This window comes from Sander lucioperca, chromosome 14 (assembly GCF_008315115.2).
Source record: "Sander lucioperca isolate FBNREF2018 chromosome 14, SLUC_FBN_1.2, whole genome shotgun sequence".
Lineage (NCBI taxonomy): Eukaryota > Metazoa > Chordata > Actinopteri > Perciformes > Percidae > Sander > Sander lucioperca.
In genome coordinates, this window is record NC_050186.1 from 2944890 (window position 1) to 2971321 (window position 26432).

The 26432-nt window shown below is 44.7% G+C and overlaps 1 protein-coding gene across 1 annotated transcript; it reads right to left on the reverse strand.

Annotated features, from left to right (window-relative positions):
• Positions 1-1169: 1169 nt before the first annotated feature.
• notch1a (notch receptor 1a) lies at positions 1170-24298 on the reverse strand. The gene is made up of 34 exons (XM_031317646.2): positions 24038-24298; positions 22810-22891; positions 16015-16277; positions 15571-15909; positions 14357-14479; positions 14006-14239; positions 13741-13896; positions 13463-13648; positions 13186-13299; positions 12440-12553; positions 12089-12322; positions 11884-11994; positions 10431-10623; positions 10191-10336; positions 9978-10091; positions 9307-9426; positions 9060-9212; positions 8737-8965; positions 8439-8640; positions 8176-8329; positions 7875-8059; positions 7613-7745; positions 7247-7504; positions 7034-7146; positions 6348-6919; positions 5792-6232; positions 5522-5667; positions 5193-5406; positions 4948-5032; positions 4669-4831; positions 4239-4537; positions 3982-4129; positions 3777-3874; positions 1170-3669 (listed from the first exon to the last, which is right to left on the reverse strand). Exons 1-34 carry the CDS (start codon positions 24093-24095, stop codon positions 2419-2421), a joined length of 7431 nt encoding a protein of 2476 aa, XP_031173506.1. The 5' UTR covers positions 24096-24298; the 3' UTR covers positions 1170-2418.
• Between the last annotated feature and the right edge of the window lie 2134 nt (positions 24299-26432).

Sequence of the window (26432 nt, forward strand, 5' to 3'; positions counted from 1 at the left end):
TGTCACCTAATATAATGTGTATCCCCTCCCCTAACATGCAAAGGGTCTGTCCTATCCTCATGTGTGTTATTTTCTGAGATAATGGAGATGTCTGCTGTTTTGTAGCAAAGGTTACATAGGGGATACACATTATATCAGGCTGTTTTTCAACTGATATCATGTGTATCCCCTCCCCTAACATGCAAAGGGTCTGTCCTGTCATCATGTGTGTTATTGTCTGAGATAATATGGATATGTCTGCTGTTTTATAGCAACAGTTACATAGGGGATACACAAAATATCAGGCCGTTTTTCACCTGATATAATGTGTATCTCCTCCCCTAACATGCAAATGGTCTGTCCTGTTCTCATGTGTGTTATTTTCTGTGTCTACCAGGTCATAATAAACAATATGAGATAATATGGAGATGTCGGCTGTTTTCTAGCAAAAGTTACATAGGGGATACATAAAATATCAGGCTGTTTTTCACCTGATATAATGTGTATCCCCGCCCCTATCCTATGTGGACCTGGGGGAAAGTAACTGCACTATTACCTTAGTGGCAGCTAATGGGGATCAAAAAAATAAAGAATGAGAAAGAAAAGAGTCCTCTGGTCAGTACCACGGACAGCCTACACAGCCTGCTGCAATGCTCATCAATCAATAACTACAGTAATATAACATAAATAGATTGAGACTGTCTTATCAATATTAAAGGGACATGGAAGTCTGTGGATGGGACATTTAATATTAAAAGATGTTATACATAAAACTAATTACATCCACCACCAACAAAAGCCCTTTCTCGGCTGAAAACACTGTTAAAAAAAAAGCCTTAATCTATGGTATGCTTAAGTGATGAATGAGGTGAAACTTAACAGGTAGATTATGCAGGAAAACAATGACATAAACAGCCTGTTACTGGTAAATGTTTTGTAGTGGCATCCACACATGTATTCAAGTCCAAAAATGTAGCTGAAATGAATTATTTTCAGCAACAGCACTGATGTTGTGGTACTATCAGGTTATCACCACCAGAGGGCAACAGACACCAACGCCTGTGGTTATAGGGTGACTTTACTTCTCATATTTACAGATGATGCATTTAGTTTGAGGAACTACAGATTAGGTGGCTACACTGTCAGTCACATAATATTTCAGAAAAGAAAACAAGAAAGGAAGCCATATCTTAATGCTTAACAGCAGCTTTTATTGAATCAAGACCATTTTTACAAAACATTTTTAATCAGGAGATACTTCTTTGCAAACTACAACTTTGCATGAACCAGGATTTCGAATTACATCTTTTCTTAAAAACATCTTTTATCTCTGAATTAGTTTATAAAACATGACATTTAGACACCTAAACCACACAAAGTGCAGGCAATGTCGTTAAACACACGAACAAAGGTCCCCATTTCTTTCACAAACAATGATCTCCACCTCGAAGACATTTTTTTTTTTTTTTTATAAGAAATCTCACAAATACGTTGTTTTTCTTAGGAAAAACAAAAATCACACTGGCACTATTTTAAACTGTGGTGAATGTAACATTTCAACTTTTCTACAACAGGTCTGCAATTTAACACTTAAAAGGTTAAACATGGTAACCATAATACCTGATTTGGGATACAATATGAAATAAAGTAATCACAAATCAATTACTCAGCACCGGCCAAGACCATTATTCAATAAAAAATAGGCTCAGGTTGATTAAGATGCATTTTCCACTCATTTTGAAAAGAATCTCTCAACTCATAAGGGATATTTGTTCTGTGCTTTAAGGTCTCTGTTACCTCCACTTAGTTACTCTCTCTATTAGTTTGCCATGAAAGACAGTATAGCAGGTAACATCATGAAAGGTGACACTTTATATATATATATTTGATCATCATCTAACAGACTCAGTGATAAGACTTAGTGAAATGTAGTTCAGTAACAAAACCTGTCATTTAAAAAGACAAAGGAAGTTAAAAATATAATTAATTAATACTGAAAATTTTAAAATAATCTATAAAAGTTGAAAAAAATCTGTACAAGCATAATGCAATGCAAATCCCAAAAATAAAAATTTGTAAAGACCAAAAGATTAAAATAAATCCAGTGAATATAGCAACACAAGACACAAATAAATAGCCAGTGTATACATCTTGGAGTTTTTTCCCCCATATACACTCATTTTAAACAGTTTCTAATCTTCCCATACAACAGAACCAAAAAATAAAAAACATAAATATAAAAGCATCTTCTTTATAGTTCAGGTCAAAAAAGCACATAAATAAATACAAAATGACTAAAACGGTTCTTATCGTTAGTATAAAAACTGATAATATAAAAGGAGCATCTTTAGTCTTGAGACAGGTTTGTCACTCTCTTTCTCTATGAACTTTGTATACATATCTTTTTCCACTAAAAAGGTTTGTCCATTTTACAAGTCTCTACTTAAACTGGTCTGGGATCAGATTCATCTGTGAATGGATACTTGTAGGTGGGCTGGAGATGCCTTCCGACCAATCGGACATGTTGGAATGTGGGGATGAGCTGGACCATTGGTCAGGGGAGCCGGGGGAGGGAGTTAGAAACGGGTGGTCAGGCACCTGTAGCTGGTGGTTAGGTGTGTTGTCCATGGGGCTAGAGTAGCTGTGCTGGGAGGGAGGGGTGAGAAATTGGTTGCCAAGGATCTGCGTCTCCTGGGGCATTACGGTGTGGATGGGCATAGAGTGGCCGTTGTTTTGCTGCATGTCGGAGCCGTTCAGCTCAACGTTTGGGAAGCTCTGGTTGAGGGACTGGCCAGCTGTGGTGGAGTTGGAGTTTTGGTGCTGGAGCTGCCGCGAGTGAGCCTGCTGCATCATGTGTGCAGAGCCGAGGTGGCTGGTCTGCAGATTCTGGTAGCCCATGATCTGAGACAGAGTGGCAGTGCTGACGCCATGCAGAGCACCCATCATGTTGTGGGATATTGGTGGTGCCTGGGTAAAGCCTCCTTGCTGGCCGACACCTGGGTGCATCCTGGAGATCCAGTCACACTGGCCTCCTCTGTTGCCACCTATGGATGTTGTGCCCTGACTACTGGGGCTGGACACAGGCATGTGGGATAGACGGAGTGGGTGAGGGTCAAAAGACATACAGCCCATATCCTTACCCATGCTCATCTGGCCCATGTGGTCTCCATTGCCTTGTAGGTGATTTAGAGACATAGGTGGGGACTGCTGGAAGGGTGACGTCATGGGAGGAGAGGCCACATCAGACAGGTAGCCATGTGGAGACTCGAGGGAATCAACCGGGGAGAGGACAGCTGACGTGTCCAGCAAGTTGCCCTTCCCATCCAGCGACTTTTTCTTCTTCATTCTATTATCTTTTCCCCCATCTTTCCCTCCTTTTCCACCGGCGCTAAGTTTTCGAACCTTCTTGACAGACAGGGTGGGCTTGAGGTTGCTAAGGTAGTCATTGGGGGAGCAGAGAGGTGGGGAGAGGCTTGAGGTGCTTAGGGGGCCGCTGTGAAGCCCGGGACTCCTAACCAAATTGTACTCATCCAGAAGGCGGACGATGTCATAGTGCATGCGTTCCTGGGCGATATCTCTGGGCAGCTGGTCGAGATGGTCAGTGATCTCACGATTGGCAAAGTGTTCCAGAAGAACCTTAGCTGTCTCAAAACTGCCTTCACGGGCTGCGAGGAAGATTGGTGTTTCCTCCTAAAAAAAAAGAAAAGAAAAAGTTAATACACTATGTATACTACTGTGACTGTAACGCTGTCAATACTTGTCAAATAGCTCTATCACAGTCACATCATTTCACATACCTTGTTGTCTTGCATGTCTTTGTTGGCACCATTTTTCAGCAGCACCATTGCCGCCTCCACATTGTTTACAGCCGCGGCCCAGTGAAGAGCAGATTTACCTGCAGGGAGAGTAAAAAGGGTGGGGGTTGATTATGATAACAGCTCAGCACACTGGGATGGATCTTTATGGACTGTTGAGATGATATGTTGATAAAACGTTAACTACCAGAATCATCGGTGGCGTTAGCATCGGCGTGGCAGTTGATAAGCTCTTCCACCATGCCCTCAACCGCCAATCGGGCTGCTAGAATCAGCGGTGTTGTTCCGTCGTGCATGCGGGCATCAAGATCAGTGGCACGGTTTCGGATTAAAATCTGCAAGGACACAGACTTGTTTAGTTAGGTGCTTTTAAGCAGCTGGACAAACCTTTATCAGAAATTAAAGCCAGGAGAGACATGAGACTCCTGTGGAGGAAGAGGCTACCTGGAACACTCCCTGTGCATCTGCAGCCACAGCAGCGTGAAGCGGAGTGCGGCCCATGTTGTCCTGAACATTGGCATCGGCACTGGACTCCAGGAGGCGTTTGGCAGCATCAGAGCGGGCGTAGCGAGCCGCCAGGTGGAGGGCAGTCTCGCCCGTGCGGTCAGTCTGGTTGTGGAGGTTGGCGCCTTGGTAAATGAAGTCAGAGATGATTTCTGCTGAGGGATCCTCTTCCTCTTCACTGGTACCAGTCTCCAGTCCTCCACCGCTGCAGGAGGCGATCATCAGGGGAGTGAAACCATCTGAAAGAGGAAGGGAGGGGATTATAATGAGTTCCCAGGCACTTGTCTGTCAATTGTTCACAGAAGATTACAACATCTTTCAAGAGGTTTTCATGATATTCCGTAAATCATCCAATAACCAGTGTACACACCTGGTCCTCTGACATTCACATCCATGCAGTCATTCTCTATCTCTCCCTGAGGAGGGGTAGGAGCAATGGACGCAATACGCAGGTCAGCTGCATCCAGATGCTGCTGTGTCCATTTCCTGTGGTCAGTACGGTCACTTAAATCCAACATGGCCTGCTCCTCAAACTGAAAGACACACCAATCGTAACAACGTCAGCATCGGTAGCACACATGAAAAGGGTTGAGAATACACAATTTGGTAAAGCATAGCTTATTTAGACAAGAGTAAACTTTTTTCTTACCCTGAAGCGCCTGCAGTCTGGATCCTCATCATCCCATTCATTTTGATTGTCATCCATAAGATTGATGTCTGAGTTTTTCATGGGCCTGTTGAAAAGAGGAAGTATGTTAGAGTAGTTACATTACATCAAATACAAAAGACACATGATAAAGTATGCTGCTGACAGTCAAGGCTAAGAAAACACCCAGCTGCAGGTAGACTAAAAAGCATTGCTGCCTTCACATTCCATTTTCAAAATCTCCTTACCTCAATCCAACAGAATCCTCTCCCAATGGCTCTCTGCGTTTCTTTTTGCTGGGCTCCGACGTTTTGAATCCCTCAGGAAACCAGAGCTGGCCGTGCTCTCGTCGCCTCTTACGGGACACCAGAACACCAAGGCAGATGAAACCCAAAGCAGCCAAGCCGAGGAAGACTATGTACATTGGGTAGAGCTCTGAACTGGAGGGAGTAGGTCTCACACCTGGAAAGATAGTCAAAGTCATTGTGTTACTTACAATTTCCACTTGTAAGTAATTAAGTGTTTTTAATATAACACATTGAATATATATATACGAGGCTGGAGATGAGTTACATACTGGTGACAGCTTCAATATAGGGAACATTGAGATTCCCGCTGGTGGCCAGTGCTCCAAGGAACGCAGCTACATCTGTGGCGCTCTGGAAGCATTCAGTAGACTGCTGGTAACACTGACGGTTGTCAATCTCCAGGTACACCACAGACCTACGAGCAGAAATGGATGCAAACATTCATATTCAACACTTCTGTAATCCAAATACAAGTCATTATAGATATGTTCTGCTAATGAAAACACATAAAAAAATTGTGACTTATTTGTGGTGCCTACCCTTTGACTTGCGCAGGATCGAGCTCTCTGCGTTTTCGAGGGCTGACCATGGCAGACACGCTTTCCTTCACTTGACCCAAAACATTGGCTGGCATTGAAGCCCACTCGGGCCAGCCATCTGTGGAGCGCTTCAGCACGTTATGTTTAACAAGGTCCTGTTCGTTGCCATAGTAAGGGAAGATCATTGGTTCTCCTTTGGCGTCACGGCGGAACACCACATTGGTGTGGAGAACGCTGCTGATCTCTCTGAGGAAGGCTGAAGAACGATTTTTAAGCTGTTCGGGGGGGATATGGACCACCAGAACTAAGTGTCCGTCTGCCAGCTTCTCTGGCATGTTGTTGGCGCAGTCCAGGCCATCCCATTCACATTCGGCATTGTTGCAGCCCTGGTCACAGTGACCATCAGCATAGTGGTCTTTACAGTACTGGTCATACAGCGGACTGGAAGAAAAGTAAGAGATTGGGTTAGCATTCTGATATACAAATATATTAAACAAATAATAAGTAAAACAACTCTATGACAAATCCACAAAATATCTGTGTTTTCTAGACTTACTTGCATTGTCCTTCCTGTCCCTGACAATCAAAGCCATCATAGAGACACCCAGGGCTGTTGCACTGGCCATCACACTTCCCATCGTTAAAGTAGCGCCAGCACTGCAAGGCCGCAGAGCAGTTTTGCCACGGGTCATCAAAATTAAGTGAGCAGTCTCCTCCATCCCAGCCGCAGGCATGGTTGTTGCACAGCGAGTCGCAGATATGGTTGCCCGCCCACTCATCACACTGAGGAATCTCGCAGCTCACCTCCACTTCCGGAGGTGGGGTGATGTCCCGGCCAAAACCTCCAACAAATGAATAGTCCAGGATGTGGCACAGCAGGCCGTTGAAATTGCTGGGGCAGCTGCACTGGAAGAACGGCACGTCTGGGGTGATCTGGCACGTGCCACCGTTGTAGCAGGGGTTGGAGATGCAGAGGCTGTCAGTGGGGGTCTGGCACTCAGGCCCAGTGAAGGTTGGTGGACACAGACAGCGTGGGCCTAGGTGGCCTGACACACATGTACCTCCATTCCTGCAATTCAGACTCCCGCAAGAACGAGAATCATACTCGCAAGAAGAACCCGTGAAGCCCTAGAGGGACAGAAATGAGGTTTTAATCTTTGTGGTATACTTGAGGGAAATAAAGGATAGTAAAAGTATCTCTAAAGAGGCAATGCTATAAGTGGATCACACAGCTGTACTCACAGGTGGACATTTGCAGATGAAACCATGAGGTGTGTTACTAGCAACAGCACACGATCCTCCGTTTCTGCAGGGTCTTCCTTTACAGCCATCAAACACTTTGTCACAACGTTGACCTGGAAAAGATAAGCAAACGTGTTACCATCTGTACACCATTCAGACACTGCACACAGGGATATTGCAGTCTTGTTACATGCTGCTGGTGCACATCAGTACCTGTATATCCAGTGCGGCATTCGCAGCGGTAGCTGTTGGTGAGCTGAATGCAGTTGTAGGACCCTCTGGGGTCACAGGGGTCTGACAAACACTCGTTGACGTCACCTTCACAGCGCTCTCCTACGTAGCCGGCTGGACACACACACTGGTAACCTCCAATGCGGTCTACACACTTGCCGTTGTTGAAGCACTTGGGCTCGTTGGTCAGTGGGTCGCTGGAGGGGGTGCAGTCATCCAAATTAATCTCACAGTGGACACCTACAGGGGACAGAAATGTTGCATTAGAAAATATTTGAATTCTCATTTTTGTTGTCAAGTTGATTTTTTGACGATGTCAGACTTTGAATGTGCTATGTAGGTGTATACCTTGTGTTCCTCTGGGACAGGAGCACTTATATGTGTTGATGAGGTCGATGCATGTGCCTCCATTCTGACAGGGCTGTGACTGACATTCATTGATCTCTTTGGAGCAGTTTACACCGTGGTAGCCAGGAACACACTGACAGAGAAAAAGGAAAATCATTATTATGTATTTGTTAGAATCACATTTTGTACAGTAACTCTCAACTGTCCAATAATCTCTCATTATATTTGTAGATTTATTTCATTCCAATCTAAATCAATATACCTCACAGCTGTAGCCTCCCAGATAATCAGTACAGGCGGCTCCGTTCTGGCAAGGATTGGGTGAGCACTCGTCCACTTGTTCCTGGCAGTAACTCCCGGTGTAGCCGGCCTGGCATCGGCAGTAATGTGTGCTCCCAGCATCCAGACACTGGCCTGAGTTCCTGCACAGGTGAACCACCTCCACCCCTGAAATCAACAAGGAAGGAGTTACAGAATGCACAAATCAAACACAGGACTTGTAGATTCAACACTCCAAAATCCATATCACATGATGGAAAATGACTTTTAGCTGGCTATCGTACCTTGCTGTTGGGCTGCGACCTCACAGGAAACACTGGGGATGTCACAATAGAGACCAGTCCATCCAGTCTGACACTGGCAGGTGTAAGAGGCTCCCTGTTGCCAGCACGAACCTCCATTTTTACAGGGGGATGAATCACACCAGCGCACAAGATTCTAACAGGAAAACAAAGGCAGAAAATACTTAATAAACTGTATAAATGGAGACAGTGCATGGAACCACCACAGTGCCTACACAATTAGCCTGACAAAAGATGATTTCTACCTGACAATTGACTCCTGTGTAGCCATTAGGACAGGTGCACTTGTACGTCCCATAACTGTCAAGACAAGATCCTCCATTGAGGCACGGTTTGGAGTCACACTCATTGATATCATATTGGCAGTAACTGCCAGTGAATCCAGGTAGACACAGGCAGGTGAAAGCATTAATTCCATCCACACAAGTGCCACCATTGAAGCAAGAGCTGTAGGGGCACACAAAAATAAAAAGGTTAAAACCTTATTGGACTTGCTATTGGCAGGGAAATAAGTTAAAACAACATTTTGACAAAGTCAGATACCTGTCGGTGCAGTCATTGGTGTTGATCTCACAGTTGATGCCACTGAAGCCAGGCGGGCAGGTGCAGGTGTAGCTGTTGACACAATCGGTGCAGTTGGCGCCATTCCTACATGGGTTACTCTCACACTCATTTATGTCCTGCTCACATCTACCGCCACGAAACCCGGGCAGACAGGTACACGTGAAAGTGTCAATGCTATCGCGGCACAGACCACCGTTACTGCAGGGATCTGAAACACAGAAAAGAGGAAATAAAATAACCATTTTCTCGCTCTGAATCATAGACAACATGGGAACTTCTAATGGTGATAATCTGTTCCTTACTTGGTTTGCAGTCATCGGTGTCTGTCTCACACTTCTGGCCAGTGTAACCTGGCTGACACTTGCACTGGTAGCCACCCATAGTGTTTTGGCATATAGCACCGTTACGGCATGGGCTCTTCACACATTCGTTGATATCAATCTCACAAGTTTGACCTTGAGGGGAAGAGAAAGATATTTGAAGAAAAGTTAATCACATTGTCCAGTGGATGGATAGATTATTGGACAGGTAGAAATGACAGATAGACACCTTGCCATCCTTCAGGGCAGATGCAGGAGAAGCTCTGGTAGTCTTCAGCCTCCTTACACACTCCACCATTTTTACAGGGTCTGGGGCTGCAGGGCGCTAGCAGGATCTCACAGTTTTCACCTGGTGGTAGAGAAAAGAAAACATCAGTGCTTGAATTGCACTGGTAACATGGAGCAACTGTTTCAGACTTTAATATCGAACACCAAGTCATAAAATGTATGTTTAATTTAACTGCAAAAGATTTGTTTTTGAAGAGGGACATTAATTCTAAATCCCAGTTACTATCCCACTTCCTTATCCATTTCCATGACGACTTAGCTAAACAGGAAGGGCCTTCCTGTTTCCTGCTATTGTGTGATCACAGACAGGAAACAGGACGTGGCGGAAGTGGGAATAGGGCTTGGAGCAGGCTCCGGCTTATATTAGCTGCTGTGGCATGTTATTCCAAAACACACACACACACATACTGTTATCCCTGCAAAGCAGACAGGCAGATCTTTCCACACAGAAAAACAGACATGGTGTTTTCTAAAACAACATAAGATAGGACTGGATAGGCCTACTGTGTGGAAAGCGGAATATTGTCTTTACATTTTCAGACCTGTGCAAACAGCTAACTAAATTAAACAACCCAGGTATTAGTGTGAAAAATATGCAGCTGCGTGTCGTACCAGTGTAAGGCAGCAAACAGTTGCACTTGTATCCAGCCACATCATCGATGCAGCTACCCTGGTTGAGGCAGGGGTTGGAGGCACACTCGTTGATGTTAGTTTGGCAGTTAGGTCCTAAAGTGGCAGGATTAGAGAGCACCAATGGGTTAGATATAGCCTAACAGGGCACACACACAGTCTCAATGAGCAAAGGAAGTCATGGTTATAACTGACCAGTAAATCCGGCTCTGCATGTGCAGTGGTATCCGCTGGTCATGTCCTTGCAGGTTCCCCCATTCATGCACGGGTTGGACTCACACTCGTTATTATTGAAGTCACAGTTGGGGCCACTCCAGCCAGAGTCACAGGTACATTTGTAGCTTAAATGCAAAGAAATTGTCAAGTCAGTGGTGTTTTTATTTTATTTATTTATTTATTTAAGGAAATTTATTTGTGTCATTTATCTGTGCTCACCCATTGATGAGGTCCTGGCATCGGCCGTGGATGCAGGGGTTGCTGCCACACTCATCCACCTGAGATAAACAGGTGGCGTCGTTGTAGCCCTCTGGGCACAGGCAGGTAAAGCTGTTGATGCCATCGATGCATGTGCCCCCGTTGTGACAGGGGTTTATGGCACACTCATCAATGTTAATGTTACACATTGATCCTAAAAGACAATACGATACGATTTTAGGACAATGCAGCATATATTTATTTTGTAAGATGTGAATTGATAAAATACCTACACCGTGGGGCATTATAAAAGTCCAACAGCTGGACACTTTGGTGTTTGGTGTGAAATTCTTTAAGCCTTTACAAGCTCCTAGCTAAGGTGCACTGGGTGGCTTTTGGACAATAGAGAGAGCTAACACTAAAGACTCCCTAGACATTCAACAGGCAGAAGCTATAGCAGCTCCAATGTGGGCCTAGCCTGGCGGCCCCTGGAGGCCCATTTTCCTCTCCTCCATTGATTAAATGGGGCCCTGTTGAATAGGCAGAAGGAGGGTTTCAGCTGGATCTGATTGGGGGAGGTGCTGCCAGGAGGTGGGGGGGGGGGGGGGGATCTCATCTCCCTATTCACACACACACACCACCCCCCATCCAGGGAGAACTAACCTCACCCAGGGCTGTTTACAGGGGACAGAAGGGTAGACCCATTTCACACGCGGCCGAGTAACAATTAAACCCCCCTCTGATCCCCAACCAGCTCCCTCCTCCTCTGCTCTTCATCAATCAGGAAGGGAGGGCCCAACTGCCTGATCTTCAGTTACAATAGTCCTCTGTCCCTCTGTGTCTCAGTCCCGCCATGCCCTCCACACTCACCCCGTCAGCACAAAAAGATGGAGGGGAGGAAGAGGAGGAGGGATGCACAGAAGCCTGCACACACACACTTATTCCTCCCTGCCCCCTTTCTAGCATAATCACACAGCCACTACCGGTCAGAACCGGCTCTGTTGGGCCTTGAAAGGGAGGAAGAGGGGTCCATTTGTTGAGCTTAGACTTTGTCACTGAAGCTTTATATACTGGTATATTACAGGTGGACATGTGTCAGTGAAGTTAGTGAGGTGAAAACACTTCAATCTGAGATATTTGTGGGTTTTGTCATGCAGTTACACACTACTAAACATCAGATATGTGATTAAAGGCCAGGCTCTTTTCCTTTTAAAGTATCACCTTACAGACTTTTTCCAGGCGCAACGTCACAACCTTTTCAAATGGCAAACAAAGTTAGCGCTTTGTGTGTGTGTGTTTTGTGTGTGTATCAGGTTGAGGACTGTGTTCCTTTCTCTGCCCCCCCGCCATCCCACACAGGCAATCCGACACCATTGTTCCGCATGAGTGGACCCGCCAGCCACCTGTCCTACCTGCCCCTCCTAAAGCTCAAGGGACCACCCCCCTGCATCTGTAAACTCCACCCAGTGCTCACCTGTGTAGCCAGGCTCACATGCACACTCGTAGCCGTTGATTTTGTCGATGCACCTCCCGTAGTCGCAGGGTTTGCTCTTACAGTCGTCCAGGTTCACCTCACAATTGAAACCTTTAAATTGGAACAAATGTAAGCAAATGATATGAGGAAAAGCTCAACATTTTAGCTGCAGGAATCTATTGAATGTTGATGTCTAACGTCTTACCTGCAGTGCCTTTAGGGCAAGCACAAATATATGTGTTCTCCCTGTCCTGGCAAGTGCCACCGTTCTTGCAGGGCTGGCTAAGACACTCATTGATGTTGGTCTCACACAAGCGGCCAGTGTAGCCGGGGCGGCAGTAGCAGGTGAAGGAGGCTAGGCCATCCTTGCAGGTGCCATAGTGGCAGGGGTCAGAGTAGCACTCATTGATGTCAGTCTCACAGTGCTGTCCTGTGTAACCTGGACAGGAAAAAAGAGTACGTATTTAAAAGAATAATGGCAATGTTCTTTTGGAGAGAAAAAAAAAGTGGAAGACATTTTCAAGACAATTCAGAAAAAAATAATTGTTTGTTTTACCTTCAGCACATTCGCAGGTGTACTTGTTGGGACCATCGGTACATTTAGCTCCATTTTTGCAGGGGGTGCTGGCACACTCGTCAATGTCCACCTGACACAGACTCCCCGAAAAACCTGCATATGCATTGAACAAAATACAGAATTTAACTTTTCTTGAAATGACTGTACTACTATAATTTAGCTAGTTATATATTCTGTATATCATGACTTCAGTGTGCATAATGCGAGAATAGTGAGACAGAAAACAGAAAAAAAATAATTTGCATCGGTCATAGGTCTGCAGGACACTGAAGGTCCTAACGAACCATTCCACAACACTACTTCCACCCCCCACCCCCACCCCCTCCTTGGCTCTTACTGTGCAGTGAAATCTTTCTTTCAAACCACTACACAATGGCCTCCAGCTCCCCGGCCATAAACCAATCCCTGCCCTCCCCCAATTTTGGTGCTAAGCTCTAACACAAACTCTCATGCCCGCCAAATATGCTAATGTTTCTGCAACCTGATCCACTCTGTCCTGTTTACCCAAAACCCCTTCAGTGACACGATTAGAAAAAGTTAATCATTTCCATTTGATCTGTAAACCATATATCACGAGTTATACTCAGCTAAGTTAATGATCCACTCCTTTATAGCCTCTAATCTGCTCCCATTGCCTGACCAAAAAGACACCAAAAGGATCCAAGAGCCTATTTATTTTACTCAATTAACTCTATCATCTTTCACATTCACTGATCATTTCTCACCTTTGGAGCACTCGCAGTGGAAGGAGTTGATTTTGTCGATGCACTTGCCGTTGTTGAGACATGGTTGGCTGGCACACTCATCTGTGTTCATGTGGCAGAACACACCCTCATATCCTGAAATCATACAGACACATGAGGAGAAAAGAGTTATTGACCAAATCAAGTACCCTTACCCTAGTCAATGCCCCAGGGTTTAATAATGGTCCAAAATTACGAAGATCCCTGCATTTACCTTTTCCCTTTTCCCGCCCCATGCGATATAAACCGATGCTCTTACCTGGCATACAAATGCAGTGAAACCCTCCAATCTGATCCAGGCAGGTGGCATCATTGTGGCAAGGATTAGACATGCATTCATTGACATCCATCTCGCAACGAGGTCCTTCATATCCTTGAAGACACTTGCACTGGAAAGAGCCTTTGGTGTTGAGGCAGCGCCCACCGTGTTCACAAGGGTTGGCACCTACAACATTTGAGATACAAGTTGTCATGCATATGTGGTCATTTATGCATAATCATTTCCAAACTATACCAGAAGAAAACTTTTTAACTTACCGAGGGAGCATTCGTCAATGTCCAGGTTGCAGGCTGACCCAGTATAACCTGGGGGACAGGTGCAGATCGCCATGCCGTTGACTGGGTTGGTGTCACAGTTAGAACCTTTTTGACACGGATTGCTGATGCAGGCGTCATCAAGATGGCACAGCAAACCTGGGGAGCACCACAAGAACTAACTTTCATCAAACTGTATCATTACATTTATTTACTTTATTAAGATCCGTGTGTACAGTATGTCTGGAACAGCCACGGATAGGCGTACCTGTGCGCCCATGAGGACACTCGCAGAAGAAGGAGGCTACGCGGTCGTGGCAGGTAGCGCCGTGGTAACAAGCCGCGCTGGCACAGTCGTCGATGTTCTCGCTGCAGTCGTCACCGGTCCACCCGTTGACGCAGACGCAGTGGTAGCTGCCGTGAGTGTCATGGCACGTTCCTCCATTCTGGCATGCGTTGGGCATCAACTCACACTCGTCCACATTTTCTGTGCAGTATTGACCTGAAAGGTCAGAAGAAAATAACACAGTGTGAGGCTCAGTTTATATGTGTTTTGTTTGTAATTTTCTGATTTAATTTTAAAGTTGGAACAAAAATCTGTCTCAAAGCAAAAGATCACCTGTGTAATGAGGTGGGCACCGGCAGTTGTAGGTGTTCACACCATCCACACACATACCACCATTCTGGCAGTTGTGGCCCGGACAGTCATCGATGTTATGCTCACAGTGCTGACCTGTGAAGCCTGAACAGGGAGAGACCAAGACAAAAAGAGACACAATGTGAAAAAGTGGGGAGTAACAAAGATATAGAAAAAGATTTAGCAACATTTGCTTTTAGTTAATAATAAGACCCTTTTCTTCCTCTTGTTATAACTGGGCACTCAAGAGAAAGATAAGCTATCTATATCCTCGTGGCAGATTGTTTTAATGCCCTATAGATGACAGCGCAACTTGTGTCTTCCTCAAACATCAAAGGCTTGAGTGGATGTTTTAGAGCCACAATAGTCTGATTAACAATCAGCCCGCAGCTCTGCAGGTGCCCGTGCAGCTTCACTATCTAGCCACATTCCAGCACGGACACCCACAAGAGCCACACAGCATGGGTTAAACTTTAACACATAATATCCCTCATTCATCTGCATATCTAAACAACTTGCTCTGTGCTGGTCATAAGCACTCAGTCAGACAATAACACAGACAGCTAAAAGCTTACATGATGACCACATGTTGAACCTTTCAGAGAAATATGTTCTTAGTTACGATGTGTTATGGAGGAAATTCTTCACAGCTGCAGTCCTGACTCTAACAGCAGTAACCACAATTGCTCAAAACTAACCAAAGTTTTACACAACTCTGCAACGGCTTTGTGTGACAACACAATAAAGACGCCAAACAGACTGGCTGTATTTAACTGAAAAACAAGATATTTGTGTGTGTGTGTGTGTGTGTGTGTGTGTGTGTGTGTGTGTGTGTGTGTGTGTGTGTGACCTCATGAATAGGGTGTGTATATCTATACGTTTATGTGTAGGCCCATGTGTGTACCCCTGGTGTTGTGGGGGCTTGCTGGTGACTATCAGAAGGAAACGTCTGTGTGAGTGCATCCTGCCAGTGGAGGCTGGCAGAGAGGGGGGTAGCCAGAGTCTACTCATTCCACTTAATCAGATTTTACTACAACAACAGGCTGGTTTTTAGGTCAACTGATGTAATAGGAAAACAAAAGTGTACGTTTTGTTGCTACACTAGCCATATGCAACTCCATATATCAACAGAAAAAAAAACTATTGTGCTGCTTGTTTATCTGTATGTTGTATGATGATGTATGTTTGTGTGTTACCTGGAAGGCAGCTACAATCATAGGTGGTGTCTCCCTTCTGCACACAGGTGCCTCCATTCTGGCATGGTGAAGGGCTGCATGGCATGTAGGGTGTCTCACAGTGTTGACCAGTGTACTCATGAGGACAGCGGCAGTTGTATGAGCCCACCTCGTTCACACACACACCACCATTAAGACAGAGAGAGGGAGTCTGGGCGCACTCGTTGACGTCTTGCTTGCAAGTTTGACCGTGGAAGGCGGGTGGGCAGGTGCAGATGTACGTGGAATCGAAGGCTGAGCACTGGCCACCGTTTGCGCATGGATTGGACGCGCATGGGTTGGCAAGCTGGCAGGTTTTACCTTGAAAACAAAACAACAAGAGAGTTGTTAATCATTATGGTTCATGGGGAAATGATAAAAAAGGAGAGTACAAAAAAAGTGTATGATAACATTTTATCTACATACCTGACCACCCAGGTGGGCAGCGGCAGCGGAAGGCGTTGAGGGTAATGAGGTCACAAGTTCCTCCATTGCGACAGGGGGAGCTCATGCAGGCATGGTTGGTGGGGGTCAGGCATAGCCGGTCTATGAAACCCAGGCGGCACACGCAGCGGAAATCAAATGTGTTGCCATGGGAAACAGCACGGCATTCACCACCATTGCGGCAGGGTGAAGGGCTGCAGGGGCTTGGATACTGGCAACGATTGCCTACGTAGTCATTGGGACACCTGGGAGTAGACAGTAAAGGGAGAAGTAGTGGTGATTAGTTTAATTCATGGGGGCAATTATCTAAACAAAAGGGAAATAAGGGCAGGATGGGAGGAGGGAGTAGTGGAGAGGGTCTAAGAGTTTCCCGCCTAGGAAAGTCCCACTGCAGCGGGACTGGGACAGCATGTTGTTCTAGTGTGTCTCTCTGGATTAGACTCCCTCAGAACCTTGAAAACACATTCTGCTGGGACAACAGACGCCACTAAATAATAGTCTAGCCGTAGCAGCCCGTTCCCAACTACCTTTCGCCCCCAAGCTGTCCACACTCATCCTGAATGACTAAAGAGATCAAGGGGACTGTGCCGGCTCTGGATGTCCTATATGAAGCACTGCATTCAGGACCTAAGCCCCTGCTTCCCTCCCATCCAGACTAAGGATGGATGCTGCAACAGTCACATAGCTCAAACTGGCTGAAGTGAAGACATAGAAACTCGGGACAGAAGCTCGACAAAGAACAGGGCTGGCCTCCCCTTTTGCAGTGTCTGGGTAATAATACATAATACATCCCCCCCCCCCCCCCCCCCAAAAAAAAAACAAAACAAAAAACAAACAAAACAAAACAAAAAACAAATTACAAGTAATTTACAGATATTGATTTCCAAACTGCCAACTGCTCAGACATAATCTGATATGCAGCTTGTACATAACAGTGAAGTCCTGTCACGTGCAAGAGCATTTAAAGTCAGCAAAAAAGTGTTTATATTTGAATTGGGGCTTATGTGCGAGTGTGTAGTTGTGCATGTGGGCGTGTGAGTGTTAATGTGTAAGGGAGGGCATCTGTTGGCCTCCAAGTATCTCCACAGGGAGCAGGTGCGCATGTTAATGAAGGCAGCTGTTGGACAGGACTCCTCCTCCTCCCCCCTTAAATCCCTCCTCCCTCCCTCCCCTCTGTCCCCTTGTCAGATGGGGGTTCTGACAAACCAACCTCTTCTCCAGGGACATAAAGAACCCATGTGAAGTCAGCTGTTGCAACTTCTGTCCCCTCCCCTTAACCATTATTATTCTTAATTTCCTCTCTTCCTTACCTGTTCCTCTTTTGAATTCATTTTTTCTACACTAATATTGAATCTTCTTTCCCTTCAGTCTTCTCCCTGTCACAGCTTCAAACATTCTGCTTTTCATTGCTCTGTCTTCTCGTTTCTCTCCCGTGTTGACTTTTTACAGCTCCCAGAAGTTTGCTTTTTACAGCGTTACCCTTATGTCACATGGGACTGCCGAAGACTCCCTTGTTGACTTAGTTAGGTGTGACCAGTCAGGGAGTTTTTAACAGTGCCATGAGCCCCACAGGGGGCCCAGACAGTTGCAATTGGCAGAAGATTGTAAAAGTATTTGTGTGGCTTTGAAGTTTCCCTGCTTCCCATTCCACTTTACCATGAAAACACGTGTGTGTGTGTGTGTGTGTGTGTGTGTGTGTGTGTGTGTGTGTGTGTGTGTCATCCCACGCTAACTAACTGTAATAGATTCTCTTTGTCCTGAAGTCAGTCCAGTTTGAGATAAAGATCCACCCACACGCTGAAAAGCTAAGCAGCACACACCACGGCAACAGGTCTCTCCCAGCGATGCAATGTCCCCTCAGGCCGGAGCAGATGCTTCTCCGACCTCTGACCCCAAACACTTTTGTGACTGTGGGACGGCCTCTTTGCCTTCTCTCCCCCCTCTCTCTCCTCTCCCCGCTGGGCCTGATCTACCATCTGCCACTCTGAAGTGACTTTATCCTACGACACAAAACCAGCCCCACTGTGTGCTGGAAATGCCACCGCTGTGGAAAATGTTATGTAAATGGCTGAGGGTGGCGTACAGTAATTATGTGTGTAAGTTTAGAGTTTTATTCTCTTGGTTTTTCTTTCACGTTGTTTATGAAAGTCATCATCTCTCTTCTCACTTTGCACTCTCTTTAACACCCACTGCCCCCCTTTTCTCTTTAAGTGGCTCTTTGTTTCTGCCCTTTCTTCCTCATCTATTTTGTCTAGTTAGCTGATGTTCCCATGGATGTGTCTAATCATTAGCCAAGGTCTGACCCATGGGGTCCACATCTGTTTGTAAGACCAAGAACAGAACAGTGAAGCTCTGCTAGAGGAAATGAAGAATGTACTGGGCCTGGAAGGCTCTGAACTCCCACCACACTTTACTAGGTTTAGTGGGTTTTATACTGCAGTAGATCAACACTGTAAATAAAGGCATGCATAATAGCTGTATATACAGTGATATATACAAGCAAGTGAATGGATTCTTATTAAAGGTTCTCCTGTCTCTCAAGCTGTACTTTTCTGTATACATTTTTTTTTAAAAACACAGAAAAAGTATGAATTTCAAATATAGTGTTGGCTTAGTGAAGTTAAATCTTCAAAAACAACATAAGTTCAACAAGTATCAAGTGTCACAGGAAAAAAAAGGCTCGTGATAAAGCTATTTCCTGTCTCACTCTAAAAGGAGTGAAGTGGGAAGATTTATGTGGGTCAGCCACAGTGACAAAAACTGAGCATCTGCTTAACTAATGACTGTGACTCACTTTCATGCACTAAATACCAGTTAGCCAACACCAGGGTCATAACTTCAACTGTGTGTGATTGAGCGATAGACCTTGGTGGCAGATTCATGGAGACATCCCAGCTCATAGTCAAACAAGGAAAAGCACCTGCCTGCCACTCCACTTGTTACAATTGTTATCAGTGACACATCTGCTGAAGTACCTCAGTTTGGAGCTGAACTGGGACCAGTTCTTCCCAGTCTCTCATATCAAATATACTAATTTGTAATATGGTGACATTAGGGATAATAAGTGGTAACTACTGGTAACTATTTTAACTGATAACATTTCCTCTCATGGATATAATTAAAACACAGATAAGGAAGAAGGCCTGCACATACACGTATGCTTCTAACCCATTTACCTCATTGCCCCATGCCCTGTAGTCCAACACTGACCTGCCAGAGGCGTGAGTGTTTCTACATCTGACAGCCTGTGCTAGTGCATGTGAACTTCCAGCACCCACTAGAGCCAAATAGCATCTTATCTACGTGCTGTGACAGCACAGCTTTGATCGCCCTGCTCTGAGGATCTCCAGACTTGCAGGATCCGGATCACTACCCAGTCTACTCTGAGGCCCCACCAACACTATGGGGAAATATTTGTTTATGTAGCAAAGGTTTTCCACAGTAGCGTTATGAGGTTGTTCTTAAGACTGTAATTAAAAATCAATATAAGTTTAAACACTGCCTGCCACCAATCTCATTCACTGCTGTATCCGGGGGGCCCTGGCATCTAGGGAATGGGCCCAACCAAGGGAGTGGCAGCACCGGTGCTTAAACCCCAATAAAAGCCCTGCACCAACAGGCACACTTGACCCAGCAATGCACCTGATTCGCTTAAGCCCACATGGAGCTGAGCCTTAACAGAGACCTGCTCGGTAATCCTATAGGAGGACAAATGAAGAGCGACATTCCTTCTTGAGGGAGAGTGGAGCATCATTTTAGTGGTGCTGGGCTCCCTCTAGACAGTCTCTATGGGTGAGACATTTTATCATCAATATGCAATACCAGACAGCTCTGTGCAAAGTCAGAGAGGTCTGACTACACCAACCACAGCAGACTTTCAATTTTCGGACTCAAGTCTATTTCTGTCAGACGTCTGCAGTATTTGAGATATGTAGTGAGACAGTTGAGATGTTTTCTGGGTTTATTATTAACAGTCACCTCAGACCAAAACAGTGTCTATTTCAGAAAAGCAGCATCGACAGTCAGTCAGTCGTGCAAAGGCGGAGGTTGAGGGCAACAACCTTTCAACCTCGCTGTGCCCTCTCACAAATGGAAACTAAATTTGACTTACACGACGCTGTGCCCTTACATGTTTTTAAGCTGCCTAGTCAACAAGACGGCTACAGCTGCATGGGAAACAGGAAGCCCCAGACCTTCAGATAACCTTTTACTTTACTAAATCATGACCGAGTGCTTCCCCATTATGCGTCTAGTTGCTGTTTCCGCGTTTCTAGTACCACCACAAACTAAAAGTACACATTGAAGTCTTGAAGCCTTTTCTAGTATTGAAGCTTTTTCTTTAACATAAAAAGAAGATAAGAATAACAATGATTTCTTTAAATCAAACAAACACAATTTCTTGTCCCCATCCGAGTTTTAAGGATTAAAAAAGATGGAGAGCTAGAACATGTTTGTTGATACTGTGTTTCTCCCCTCACATGCCCTGTTTGTCTAGAGGCATAGCGGAGGTCTCATCAATGGTCTATCTATGTCAAGGATTTTCTTGTTGTTGTTCAAATTGAAGGCATTACAGCCTGTCTCTGTAACTCAAGATGCCGTACAGCCTGAAACCTTTTTTCTTAACTTCACATTTTCTATTGTTCCTGCCCTCTGCCTTTGTAGGGCAGATGCAGGTTAGCCCAATCAACCAAAAGGAGATAAATATGCAGCAATTTAATAAACAGGACACAAGCCAGTTCCTATTTTGGGGATGATCCACATTGAAAAGCTTTAAATTAAGAGTGACTATATTTAGAACCAGGAAGGACAGAAAACATCCTTTCTGCAGGACGGGGTAATGGAATACCAATTTTGTCTCAACACAATAATCCCACTAAACCCCTCCGTAAGACATCTGATTACCACAGGTTACACCAAGCCTAACCTTGTTCTCTATGCCAGCATGTGATTTCACTCTCTTCTCAAACTCGTGGGAACTGTGCTGAAAGAGGATTTAAATCCACCACTTACCACTCATATCTGTGTCACCACATGCATTTAGACACTGCTGCACTAAACCCCAACACACAACATGACTCAGCTGTTAGTGGCAGCACAGTGACAGCCTCTTCTAAGTGTGCAACACATCACTTTCCCCAGGTGGACTTTCCACATATGCCACCACACAATTTCCAGGTAATGTGGCACAACATTTAAATGGTGATGATGAAGGCGCAAGTTGGTTATTGAAAGCCCCCATGGTATATAGATGCTACACACTCTGACCCCTGAGCACTGGCTTGAATCTCGTAGTGCACCCCATGACTGATGGCTGCTTGGCTTGGCAGGGATGAATGATTAATGAGAGGAAAAGCAAGGAGGAAGAGAGAGCGAGGGTGGGTGGGTGAAGTGATGCTCTTATCCTGACTGTTTTTAATTGGACTGAGCAGAGATGGCGACCTCAATAACAGCTTTGTGGAGGAGGAGGGTGGAGGGTTTCTGTGTGCACACGTGCGGTGGTCTGTGTGTGGGGAGTGTGCAGATTAGATATTGTCAGTTGGTGGCCCTGGGCTGATGCGGCGTGGGCTCTTCAATAGCTCCCCCTTGTTCCTGCAGTCCAGAGAAGCGCCTGCCATGACTACATGTCCCTGAGGGTAAATCAGGCCACCCCTGAGCTTCTTTACAGATGATGCCACAACTTGCAATCACAATAAAATAAATTCTGCATTCTTTTCGGTCACTCCTCAGGAGTTAAATCTTAAAACTCCTTATTAGTAAAACTTAAAAATGAGATCCTCTTTTGTCCTCTAGCACAACATTCAATGTGAATCAGGCTTACACAGACTTACATGTAGGTAAGCTAAAGGGAATATTAACATATCAGGTGTCTCACCCACATACTATTAACACCAATCTATAGCCTAAACAAATAGTCCACAATCTGCCTTCCCTTCCTGTTTGCCTTCAAATTTCTGCACTTTATTCCAATTAATCTCACTCTCTTGACATCCAATCCAATTACATTTTACAGCCATCTGGCTTTCTAATGGAGATCACAAGCGGGTGAGGTGGGGGGTGGAGGGGTGTGTGTCCATTCAGAAAGCAGGAGACAAGCCTTTTGGAGGGGGTGGCTGGAAGGGGGGGGGGGGCTATGGCAGAGGTTTGGTGTGTGTTGTGGTGTTTGGGGTGACTGTGGCATGATTGGAAGCCCCACTCAGATTAGTCACACAGCATTATTCTGACTGCAGGACAATGGGTGACGGGCGGCAGGCGAGCCCCAGCTGTCGCCCATGAAAGGGCAGAAAAACAAGATTTAGGACTGGACGCGTCCTCTCACTTTGCTGGTGAAGGGGTCCTGCATTCATTAACAGGCCTACAGATTTGGGGGGGGGGCTTTTGTCCAGCTACCCTACTCTAACATCACTGGTACTGCACTCTCTTTTTTGTTTCTTCACTTCTTAAACTCTTTTGGGGAATGTGTGCAGCCTCACAGAGCGATGTGGCTCCTGGAGCTGTACAGGAGCACACCAGCCCAGAAGAAACTCAAGGGCCTCTGGTTGCTGGGCACAGGGCCCTATCAAAGGCTGGAATGAAAGGGGGAATATGTGGCCCCTTTTTCTTTCCAATTAAAAAGCACTTTCAAGTACCAAAATTACACTACACTGCACTTCTAAGACTGCACAACTTTCATACAAAAAACGGGTAAAGATAACAGGAAATGCTAATACTTTGAGGCAGTCTGTAGTGAAACATCTGCTACATCACACTTTCCTGCCTTTTTGTCTTCTTGTTACTTACTTGCATTCTCCATTTCCATTAGATGTGGCTTCACATCTTCCTCCATTCAGGCATGATTCAGTGGGCAGGGAGCATTTTAGACCTGTTGAGCATATACAAAATATGAAAACACATAATGAGCTAACAAGGCAAACAGCATGTGGGAAATATGTACTGTTAAACTAGCTGTTAAGATTAACAAGGATTAGGCTGAGTTGGAATTATTAGTGGGAATTATTCATCAGTGAGATTTTTAATAATCTACATCTTTATTCACAGGAATTTGAATGTACTGTACACATGTACGTCTACATCCTAATCTTTAATTGATTTGTTACACAGTTGTCCGTGGGGAAATTGGGACGCCTGCTGTGGACATCGGTGAGGCCAGAGCGTGTGGTGCGCGGCTTTTGGGGGGAGCGCACGCTTTTGCGGGGAAAGCGCAGCAGCTGCGGAGCTCAGATGCGGAACAAAAGAAATCAAGAGTCCAGCACGAGCCATAAAACACTCTCCTCGGGCATTGTTTACCGGCAGACGGAATAGCAGCACCTCCTCCACCCGGCACTCACAACACTCTCCCATACATTCAGACAAAAGGGGCCCCCCCCCCCCCCACCGCGTCTCCCGGCCCCAACACACGCACCGCTTCCATTATCCCCTATGTTATTTAAAACCGGTTCTCAGAACAATTTAAGACCTACCTACATCCAAATATGTTTGTTTAGGTATAATCCATGAAATATGGTTGCAAGACAAAACTACCAATACAATCATGGGTTTCGGTTCACGTAGTAGTCAAGTTATTTTTTTATGAAAGTTTCTTTTTTGACTTATGTATTTCATTAAGAGTGCCATTTAACACTGGTATGACTGCCTGTGCAGACAAAATAAGCAGTTAACTTGTGTGAAATAACTTTCCAAGCGTACAGCAGCCAATCACACCGCAGCATTTGGCTCCTGCACTTGTAGTGAATTAATTCCCACGACCAAGAAAGACTCTGGAAGTAACTCAATAAAAGTTGTTACGGTATTTACTAGATTTCATCAGTTTTTAGTCTTCAGCTCATACTTGTATAACAGATAAAAACCCCAAGGTAAGGTTAATGATCAAATAAATACAGCTATTAACAATTCACTAACTTCTTTAAAACCTAATTTGAATTCTTCGAGGTTTCCTTCCTAACCCCTTAGTCATGCGCTCTGCAGCCTGTATCGTGACACTCAACAAATCTTTTACAGAATTTTTTACCTTGTGAGATGACGATTGCAGGAATCAGAAATGTTAGTTTCACAAAGAAACGATACATTCCTCCTGTTCAACTTCACAAATGCCGTTGACTCCCACGTAGGGTTCGCATAGATCCACAGTTTGGGACACTCCAGGTGTTTGCTTGAAATAAATATCCTTGTGGGAAAAAGGTAAATCCAACAGTGAGAGAGGAAAGGTCTTCAAGAGGACTCAGTTCATAGATGTTAACCTGGTGCTTTCCGAGTTCTCAATGAAATCTGCAGGCAACTCTACAAGTTCCTCCCACTCCTCCCTCCTCCCCCTCTCCTCCTCCTCCTCAGGCCAAATAAAAGCGGCTCTCTCCCCACACACACACACACACACACACACACACACACACACACACACACACACACACACACACACACACACACACACACACACGCGCGCATTGTTATAAATGTACCTGCCCTGACATAGGCCTACTTTAAGCTGTAGCTCCACCATGATAAAATACAGCAGAAAAATGTGTTTTAAACATGAATGCCTCAGTAATAAATAATGCTATAATATCATAACAGTCACGGTCCATTTATCTTTGTTGAGTACTTTTACTTTTGATACTTTCCCCATGAATCATACATAATTATGTAGCCTACATTTACTTAACATTTAGTGCAGGACTTGTAATTATTATATTTTTACATTGTGGTGTTGCTACTTCAACATTTCAAAGCGAATAGTGTACTTTTAACTTGTTTGCATTTATTTGACAGCCTAGATACACCCAAAATATGATCAACCTATAAATCATTATCTTTTTTTTACAAACTACCCAACAGTATATAGTTCAATGAGCTCAATCATAACTTAATATTTAATGGTTCTTGCACAATCAAGCATTAGTATTGGTCTTTAAGTACATTTTGCTAATAATACTTCTGTACTTTTACTTGAGTAAGATTTTAAATGCAGGACTTTTACTTGTATGCAGTATTTTAACAGTGTTGTATTCTACGTTGCTTTTTGCATAAATATTCATTGGCTACATGAATGTGTGTATTTTTGTGTTAGCACCTTGGGTTCCAAATACTCTGTATGCGGAAATGACAATAAATACTACCTGACTTGACTTCCACCACTGACATTAGAGAACAAGAAAAGGATATTCTATGTAAAATGAAATGAAGGTACGACTGCAGAAGCCAGTCCATTGTGCTTTGGTACACACACTCCACATTTGTGCATCTGATGTGAGAATCACAATCTTTATGTGTCTGCTTGAATTCTGGTATTCTGGACTCCAAACCATCAATCTTAATCTCATAAAATAAGGATACATTTCAGTTCATGTTACAGTTTCATTCTCACAGCATGAATCCTTTTTCTGTAGACACATGACAACTTGTTATCTTGTTATAAGGCTTTCCACGAGCTTAGCTGATATTTCAGTTACGACATACAGTATTTCACAGACACAGAGAGTGCATGTCTGTGCCAGATTTTTTTCTCTCTCTCAGGGCAAGTGAAACTGTCAGGGAGTAGCTGCAGAGTTTCAGCACCTCAGGGCAAAGATTATTTTATTATTAAGCCCACGCACATGTTGGTCCTTCTGTCGGTGTGACAGCCAAATGGATCAACGCCAAAAGGGGCTAGGTCTCTTGAGGTGCATGTAGTGTGGGAAACACCGGGAGAGAAGAGAAGGAAAGATGGGGGTGAGCCATAAGCCACAAATGTATTGCATAACGGAAAAGCAAAGTGTTGAACGTATGAAATAAAAGAGATGTGTACAGGCATGTAGGTGATAGTAGAAAAACACCTGACCCACCGTGAGAAATGTCAAATCTATCAGGCACACGTTCAGCTCATGTCATGCCTGCTGTTACCACATGCCCTCCTGTATCCTCAATACATGTAGCAAGGTGTGGTTTGGCCCTTAAATCAGAACGTGCTGATTTGTCAGAAGTGCTGACAGAGCGTACCGTCTTTTTATCTGTCGTGAAATCAGAGCTTGTGTTTTTGCTTGTGAGGCTCTCTCTGACTTGTTTCGGGGGGAAATTTTAAGGCCATGAGAAAATGCTCTGTGATGGATTCACAAGGTTGGAGAGAGGAAGACCCAAAGCTCGGAAAACAAACTCTATCAAAGCCTAATATAGAAACAAAACCCGAAGAGGTCGACGCAAAGTGTAAGACAACAGAGTAATTTCTTTGAGATTAAATACAAATTCGACTGCCCTCTGCAGTGTGAACCCTGAACACTCTGAACCTGGAGCACATTGCAATTCCTTTAACTCAGACTCTCTTCCTTCCTTCTCTGGGCGCAGGAATGGAGCAAGGCCAGAGGTTGTGATAAAAAGTAGCTCCACTTGACAAGGACTACATGATGTCATCCTACTATCAGACCTCAAAGTCTGAC

Coding starts and splice junctions, on each gene's coding strand:
- notch1a (XM_031317646.2), bottom strand. CDS start 24,095: ATGTATCGTTTCTTTGTGAAACTAACATTTCTGATTCCTGCAATCGTC. Junction 9,213..9,306: donor CTGCCCTGAAGGATGGCAAG/GTGTCTATCTGT, acceptor CTTCCCCTCAAG/GTCAAACTTGTGAGATTGAT. Junction 7,147..7,246: donor ATGCCGCACTGGATATACAG/GTACTGATGTGC, acceptor TATCTTTTCCAG/GTCAACGTTGTGACAAAGTG.